This window comes from Lactuca sativa, chromosome 5, assembly GCF_002870075.4.
Source record: "Lactuca sativa cultivar Salinas chromosome 5, Lsat_Salinas_v11, whole genome shotgun sequence".
Lineage (NCBI taxonomy): Eukaryota > Viridiplantae > Streptophyta > Magnoliopsida > Asterales > Asteraceae > Lactuca > Lactuca sativa.
The window spans coordinates 322,042,303-322,051,642 of record NC_056627.2 but is presented as its reverse complement, the minus strand read 5'-3'; the positions used below and the strand labels follow the sequence as shown (position 1 = coordinate 322,051,642).

The 9,340-nt window shown below is 33.6% G+C and overlaps 1 protein-coding gene across 1 annotated transcript; it reads right to left on the bottom strand.

Moving 5' to 3' along the window:
- Nucleotides 1–5,773: 5,773 nt before the first annotated feature.
- On the bottom strand, nucleotides 5,774–8,999 carry LOC111889393 (microtubule-associated protein 70-2). The gene is made up of 11 exons (XM_023885540.3): nucleotides 8,767–8,999; nucleotides 8,119–8,204; nucleotides 7,941–8,006; nucleotides 7,674–7,844; nucleotides 7,404–7,574; nucleotides 7,154–7,309; nucleotides 6,922–7,068; nucleotides 6,755–6,826; nucleotides 6,272–6,682; nucleotides 6,048–6,208; nucleotides 5,774–5,925 (listed from the first exon to the last, which is right to left on the bottom strand). Exons 1-11 carry the CDS (start codon nucleotides 8,954–8,956, stop codon nucleotides 5,907–5,909), a joined length of 1,650 nt encoding a protein of 549 aa, XP_023741308.1. The 5' UTR covers nucleotides 8,957–8,999; the 3' UTR covers nucleotides 5,774–5,906.
- Between the last annotated feature and the right edge of the window lie 341 nt (nucleotides 9,000–9,340).

Sequence of the window (9,340 nt, the reverse complement as noted above, 5' to 3'; positions counted from 1 at the left end):
TTCATGTTATATACCCTCACATGTTTGATACCGCTGCTTCACTTCTACTTAGTTTAAACTCCTAATTAATACGCTTTTATCTAGTGATGTGCTTCTTCTTCACTTATACTTGATTACGGATCCGTTTCACTTATACCTATTAACGACTCCACTTCGGGGTACACTTATACTTGATGACACTTTTGCTTCACGATTTGCTTATACATCACGAGTCGGTTATTCCACACTGTTCGTTTACACTTCATGATTTGGTTATTCCACACGATTCGGTTATACATCACGATTCAGTTATACATCACGATTTGGTTATACTTCACGATACATTTCCACTTGTTACACACTCAAACGTAGTTGGATGTATGCCTATGCTTGTATAGATGCATATAAATAACGATTGAAGGAATTAGGAAGGCTTGTCCGCCCTATTTCCTTTTCTTCGTTGAGATGTGGTTTGGTAGGATCGGATGGCCGTCCGAAGGTCGTTTGATTCATTAGTTATATATTATGTATACGAGCATAGACATATAGGTTTACATTAGTCAGTTCAATTATGAGTCTCTACCACTAGTTCAACACTTATATTGGAAACCCACTACCCACTATTTGGGATGCATCTTCGGGACACGGCCTTCTCCGTCGCCTAGTTGGTAACCAGAGTCTCCTGTAAGGAGAGCGGGCATTGTGTCTATAGATCTATACGGGATTGACACCCCCACACCCTGACTGCTAGCTACAGTCCACGGCCTACCAAGCCAAGGGGTGACAGATGTCATATTTTATATTGACGCTTGTAGGGCGTCAGGATCTCTAGTGTCGGTTAGTATGGTTACGAGTATCCCAGGTTACCTTATAATTCATGGCCTTAAGGTAACGGTATTTCACACTGTATGCTGGAAACCTACTCTCAGAGTCATACTGTTTTTAGACCTTGCTAGCTGTATCTTTCATTTGATACTGTCTGGGGTCTGTATTCTCTATTTTAAGACCTTGCTAGCTGTATCTTTCATTTGATACTGTCTGGGGGTTGTATTCTTTGTTTTAGGCCTTACTAGCTGTATCTTTCATTTGATACTGTCTGGGGTCTGTATCCTTTGTTTAGACCTTGCCAGCTGTACCTTTCATTTGGTACCGTCTGGGGTCTATGTCTCACTTTGTTAGACTGAGCCAGGCGTGTCGTTCGTTCGATACTCTCTCCTGGAGAGTATGATTCCTTTTGCCTTAGTCAACAGTCTTCACTGCTGAGGCATATGTTATTTTCCCTGATTTCTCTTGCTTTCTTTAATAGTCAAATTCTATATTTTGATAATGATAGCGATTAAGGGAAAACTACTTTTTACCACATAACTCCGTCCAGTCTTGGTAGAAGACTGCTTTTATTAAAGAAAATATAGGATTTTCTGGAAAGGACTCTAATTTATTGGATACTCTAAAAACTACCACTTTTATTAAAGTTATTTGAATAAATGACACTAAATACTTATGAACTCACTAGCATTTGTAAAAATGCTGATACTCGCTTTTCAAATAACTTGTATTCTCAGGTCAGCATTAGACAGGTACATCCTCGGAGCTTCTGACGAAGACAGTTTAGTACCAAGCTGCACCTATATTATTACTTGTATTACTTTGATGTATTGTAATGTAAACCATGTAAAACTATTACTATTAATGCAATGGTTGTTGTACTTTGATTACTATAATGCATGTGTTGTGATACTTGACATGACGTCATCCACCCCAAAACGTTTCCGCCGTTCCGGTTTTGGGGTGTGACAGTACCGGTTAGCTTCCTTGGGGCTTCATTTGTGACTTAATCCATTAAGTCATCACGTCCAGAATGTAGATCCAGGTCCTTTACGACATCCTAATCCATAAAGTCACAAACTTTATGTGCTTGCATGCATGGTTAGGGATCAAAACATGATTTTGGTCCTTAAACAAACTTTGTGACCATCAAACAGTTGCATGGTTGTGGCTTAACCATCAAGGTCCAATTTTTATGACTCTAAGTGCTTCTAAGAGCTCAAAAGGACAACTCTTATGGTCTGAAACTATGAAGGTACAAGAATCCTCAACAATGGAGTCCAAAAGTGACATAAAACACCCTAAAATCAAATCTAAGGATGCAATGATCAAGTTTGAAGCTTGATACCTCAAATGAGTCGGAAATGGTGCTAATCTCCTGGATCTACAAGCACCCTTTGAATCCTTGCTCCTTCTTCAAACTTCTTTCTCTTCCAAAACATCAAAACAACACTAAAATTCTCTCAAGTGGCTACCAAATCACAATAACACACAAATATAGGTTAGGGTTTTCGTGGTGGCTGTCTAAGGGTGAGAGGGAGGCTGGACCAAAGGTATAAGGTCCTTTATATAGGGATCAAACCCAAAATTTAGGGTTTTAGAATTTGCATGCGTACATTGCACGTACCCTTTGGTACGTTGGGCGTACGTGCATGACATGCATGTCTTCATCTCATGAGTATGCTGAGCGTACTTGGCATAGTACGCCCCGCGTACGACACTTCTCAACCCAATCATAAGGATCCAATGATCCAAGCCCAAACCAATTTCATTCATTAATATAATAATAATATAATTAATACCTTATTAATCCCGGATGTTACACATTCACATCAAAATCATGAATGTTGTCATTAACATGTTGTGATAGTAGATATATTTTCAACATTTTCCTCATACATTTTTAAAACTGATTTGGTGGTGGTTTTGATGCTACCAAATGGTCCCCAAAACATATATATAAGAGTGATTAATAGTATTTTTTGTACTAGTTAGGTTGTAGGTTACTTTATTTAGTAACTTGAGATGAGTTGGTGATGATATCATATTTAATTGCGTATTTTTGTGTGTTTACATGAGAAATTTGAGGTAACAACATGCAAGTGAAAATATAAACACATAATATATTGAGTACATGTCATCATATGACATCTTACACTTTTTTGTGTGCTTTTGTTATACTTGTACTATGTAATACATTTATTTTATGTATCACTCTATGTATTTACAATGTTTCTAAAAGGTGTATCTTTTAAACAGTACCATGTTTTCAAAAGACATAAGATGTGATCGTGTGCATCTATCCATATATACTTATGGATAATAAGACTTGAGTGGTTTGGAAACTTTCACAATGTGTGTATATATATATATATATATATATATATATATATATATATATAGAGAGAGAGAGAGAGAGGTGGGTTCAATTGAGAAAATAAAAAAGGTTGAGAATGGGGGAATCATTCTCAGCCACTCATTTATCTAAGCATAAAAAGACACGGTGACAAACTTGTAAATATGTTAATAACCTTCAATGTCAAATACGTAACTATAGAGAATTCGATAACAGTTCGTTTATCCTCAAATTTCTCCTCCAACCTTCAACAATCATCCAAATTTCTTCAACTAAACCATCATCAATGTCATCCAAGATTAATCAATCATCAATATTCGTAGCTGGGAGGTTCGTCGTTCAAGACAAATTCACAACCCAAATTCATCAATTTAATCGATTTGTTAAAGTTTGGAATTGGAATTTCCCAGATTCGCAAACGAAATCAGTTGGAATCAGAATTTCTTCGCTGTTCATGAAATTGGAATCGAAGTTCTAGACTCGCAGTCACGATCGACATTGAAGGCTTCAGAATCGGTACTCACAGGTTACCAATCGGATTTTTGGAAATCAAAATCAAAATGAGAAATCGATCAGACATAGGTGTCGCATCTGAAGTCGAAATCGGAAGTATATGATGATTTGGAATTGATAACTTAATGTTTTTAACATTTTTAAAATAGTTAACTTGTATGCACTCCAACTGTTCGATGAAATGCATAAACTAAATTACCACGTTATATTCATATATGAATATGTTTTCTCACTTGAATTTGTATATGATTATTAAAACAAAAAAACGAATATGCAAGTCTGTATGTTATTCATATGTGAATAACATATAAAAATTCTATATATTTGTGAAAACACATTGTAATATTCATATGTGAATATACTGTGTAATATTCATAAGTGAATATATAATCTAATATTCACAAGTGAATATACTATGTAATATTCACATATGATATACCATGTAATACTATGTAATATTCATATATGAAAATATTATCTCATATTCATAAGTGAATATATCATCTAATATTCACAAGTGAATATACTATGTAATATTTACAAGTGAATGAATCGTCAAATATTTAAATATGAATATACTATGTTTAGTATATGCTATATTCATATATGAATGATATTTAAAATGTAAAAAAAATTAATCATAGTTTTTATTCATAAGTGAATAACGAATGTACTGTAGAAAAAACTTGATTCATTTTTATTTACTTATGAATAACGATAGCTGAAAATATAAAAAAAAAATTATTTTATTTTAAAACTATATCAATATGGATGTCTATTTGTAGAGAATAAAAAATCATGAATTTTGGTATATTTAAAATAATTTTTCGATAAAAATAGTTTCTTAAAAATAAAAAAACGAAAAACACTATGTTTTTGTATATATTAAGGTAATGTTTAACATAGTTTAAGGAAACATGTTTTGTTAGAAAACACATGTCTATTCTTTTTTCCCATTTCCGCTGGTACGACGGAGGCTTTTGCGGCAAAAATAAATGAGTGACTGAGAATGATTCCCCCATTCTCAACCTTTTTTTTTTTCTCAATTGAACTCTCCCCTCTATATATATATATATATATATATATATATATATATATATATATATATATATATATATATATATATATATATATATATATATATATATATATATATATATATATATATATATATATATATATATATATATATATATATATATATATATATCCAAATCCATGATGTTGTTGTTATCCTCGAACATCAACATACGATTTTTAGGCCTCTATTTTTTTTAAATTGTCCATATATGTACATGATCATAACATACTCACTGCAGTGCCAACTTTTCTACTGATCATATTTAGGATACACAAAAGGAGAAAATAAGTGAACAATATGGTTATTATCCAAATTATAATGGTTATAATGTTGCATCATTTATCATTTATAATCCAAAATAACACCAACCTACTCTTTTCGATCTCTTGGTCTTATTTAATTCATGGGCCCATATGTGCTCATGTGGGGCTTGGCACATCCTTCAACTCCACTAATACATTTGAAGGCTTGGGGCAAAAAAAAAATCTTATAAACACCCTTAAAAGTTCTTTCTTCCAGCATATAGGATCAAGAAAAATAGCCAACTTACTATTCCTTAATTATTTTGAAAACATGTACGTGTGCATATTTATTTGTTTATTTGTATGTGTATTATTTTGCACAAATATGCATATTTGTAAGTATATACCCATGGTTCATGACTAATTTTAAGCTAAGGATCCAAAGCCTTTTAAAGAACGGACCATATCCTAAGAAATCCTAGGTCTTGAAAGTTCTCAACTTGCGTCGATATGGCATCTTTAGGGACCAAACTGTGGGGATGAATATTCTTATCAATTAATTAAACATCTACATAATTAAATTCTCAATTCTCTTATGCCTTAAAGACGACAGTTGAACCAACATGTGCAAAAGCAATGCATTTCCTCATGTCGTCCCCACTACCAAAAAAACCCACATTGTTTACGCTCGTTTTCACAACAAATATCTATCTCACAAACCTAATGCTTAGTTGTGTCTTAAAGGTATTTGTATATACAAAGGTTACGTAACAAATATTTATTGCACATGGTAAATAATATTACTCCATATATATATAAAGCATACAATATGAGTCACAAACGATTACTTGTTTTACAAAATAATGAATCAATCTAATAATCTATCTACCTCATGTACTCTTCTTATAGCTCAACTCATCACTCGACTCCTGTTCATTGCACAAACAAACAAATAATAATGCAAATTAGTTACTTTCATTTTCCGATTTTCCAAAAATCATTTTCATTTTATATGCATATAAAAAAAATAATAATAATAGAAAAGATTAACCTAGGAGCACTAGTTCGACGTGCGATTTGACTTTCCCGCCCTTTACCAACACCAAGACGCAATGCAGCAAGCTCCTTTTCCATGGCAGCTATTTCTCTCCTTGTTCTTTTACCCTCGACCTCCATTGCCCTATTTAGTGTCTCAACATTCCTTGCCAATATCTGTAAATTTTCAAAAATTTAAAGTAGATAATTAAAATGATGAATAAATAATGAAATGCAAACCTCAATTGTGTTGTCTTTGTCTTTAAGGTTTTGATCTTTTAGATGACAAGCTTTGTTCAAGTTCAAAACCTCCTTTTGTAACATATCATACAACATTCCGGAAACAAAATCTTTATGTTTGTGATTCGACTTATCTTTCCCATTCTCTTCAAATCCATCATCATCATGATCATCATGATCATCTACTAATTTGCTACAATCATGTATTTTTGACGAGGTACTCATCATGCTCCCATTTTTGGGTAAATTTCTTGATGAAAATCTACTTGATGATGATCTTGATATCTTTTCAAGTCCTCCTAGAGACTGGCGTCCATTGCTCACAGGTCTTTCTGGTAGCCCAGTCTTACGAGGAGATGACAATGATTTAAATCTTTCCTCCAACACTTTGAAACGCAAAAGATATTTTTCCTATACATTTATAACAAACACCAAACTTAAGTTTCCAATCAAATTTCAAAATAATAATAACAAATAACTTACTTTTAACTGTGCTTCTGCCTTTGCTGTGCGTTCGGCAATTGTTAGCTTCTCCTTTAGATGCTGCATTTCTCCCTAAAAATATCGGATTTTTACGATAATGCTATCCTCAACATAAATAAACGAACTGTGTGTACTGTATACTGTGTACTGTGTATTAAAGTGTATACCTGGAAAACTCTTCGTTCTTCGAGCCATTGCTTAACAGGCATTACTTTGTTGTCTGCATCTTTCCAGTCATTTGCCACAACGACAGCTACTCGATTTGCTGAAATTCTAGCACGTGCAAGTTCACGGTCCAAGACTCTCTTCTCTTCCTACACAAGTTTTTGGGAAAAAAAAAAATTAAAAAATAATAATAATTTATTTCCATGTTGCAAAAATTAAATACTAGTAGTATACATTTATCTCTTGCATCCTGCGTTGATAATCACGAACAGCATTGGCAGCAGCTCCACCAGCCAAAACAGCTTCCTCAAGCTCACCGACAGTTTGAGTTAGCCTTTCAACCTCTGAAACTTTCTGTCTGTTCATTTTATCCAAGATCCTGTTTTCCTCCTGCATGCATGATGCATCACAACTCACATGTTCATAACAATATATAGATTAAACATATATTCATTTGTTTTGTTTAACTAGTCTATAAGCTAACCTGACATATCTCAATCTGTTTCATGAGTTCCTGGTTTTTGTTCTGAAGATCATCAACCATGGATGCTTTTGCCATGGCTATTTCAACAGTTCTTTCTGCCTCCAAAAGAGCAGCTTCTTTAGATTTACAGAGGCGATCAAGTGCTCTGTTGTCATCCTGCAACTTTGATACCTGATACAGGAAGCATCCAACATGTCAAATCAAAATCAGAAAACTCTGTCATCACCATGTTAAAATTTTAATATCATGGATGTAGTTTAGTGTCATTACCTCCATCCTAACCAACTTGAGTTCTGCCTCCAATGGAGCGATAATGGCTTCGATAGGAGGTATCTCATCATCTTTTTGGGCTGCATGAACTCTTCGAAGGGTGGCTTCTGCAGCAAATTGTGCAGCTAAAGCTTGCTTTTTCTCATCGTTTATCTTCTTAATCTCTAAATTCTGTAATCACGCATAATAACTTGATCAACTCATGTTATAAAAGATTATATAAAGAAAAGTAAAGTTCATAGAAGTAAGAACGAGGCATTGTGGTACCTTGCTTTCCAAAAGGGATTCAGTTTTCTTAAGCTTTTCATCAACTTTGTTTAGCTCATCATTTAGCTGCAACAGGATAAAAATAACAGACTGTGAGCCAAAAGGCATTGAAGAATCATCTATAACACATAAAACTCAATGGTAGAAATGAGATGAAAAATGGGAAGAACAGCAGCACCTCTTCCACTGCCTTCTCTTTAAGATGCTCTTGGTACTTCAATGCCTTGATTTCTGTATATGCATCTCCCAATTCCCTATCTTTATCTGAAAGTGTAGAAAGTAGATGTAATATCAAGGAAATTTGAGGAACTTCGGACAATTTTATCAGTTGTTTAGGATAGATAACTCACAATCCGTATAAGATTTCAGTTCTGGCGTAAATAATACCCAAGAAATGTGCTTAAATGGTTGATTAGATTAGAAAACCCAAAAAATCTCTACACATATTCTTGCTACACTTGCTAAAAGTAGAAATTTTCATTTGAGATCAACCAAACTCCCTCAATACTAGAATCACTCTTGATTACGGAAACTCAGACCTTTTATTTATCGGATGTGAAATTGAATTGTATGTTTTTTGAGCATTTTACTTCAAATTTCACACGGTATCATAATTTAAATTGATGTGTATGAAAACTCGCTCACTCACACGCACACAAACACAGAACAAGTTACGCGTTAACTTTGTACAAAAAAGAAAGCCATATCTTCTGAAACTTGAAATTGTAACGAAATCCACTTTAAACGTGAAAATTGTGGATTTGAGACTAACACTCAACGAAACCGAAGAGAAATTGATGAAATATGATGGAATTGAACGAATTACCTCGTAATTGGTTTTCGAGGCGGTTGAGCTCAAAACGAACAGGATCGGAGCCATGTAAGTGATTAATGATATCGTCAATCTCCGTGGCTGTTCGTGATATGGACTTCTTCCGAGCGTACCGGAACGACGGCGACTTCCTTAACGGAGAAGAATCGGAAATTGCGCCGTTGCTTACTTGAACAGTAGCCATTGAAAATTGAAGTAAAGATTGAGTAGAATTTAGAGGACAGAGAGAGAATTGATTGCATTTTATAGTGGAAACGAAAGTAACGTAGGGCCCTTTGCAGTTAAACTGACAGAGAGGACAAGAGAGAGAGTAAGAATGAGTGATTGAGTGGGGTTGTTTATTAATTAATTATTATTATTATTATTTTAAATAAGCTTCAATGTATATTTGTCTAAATAATAAATATGTTCTTTTTTATATATATAAAAAAAACAGTTTTTTAAATGATAGATAAGGTTTAGGTGTAACTAAAATTTCATTAATTTGTGTATATTTTCACTGGTAACAGCTTTATCATATTGATAGATTATTATCATATAAATTGATCAAAATCTACATGATAGATAA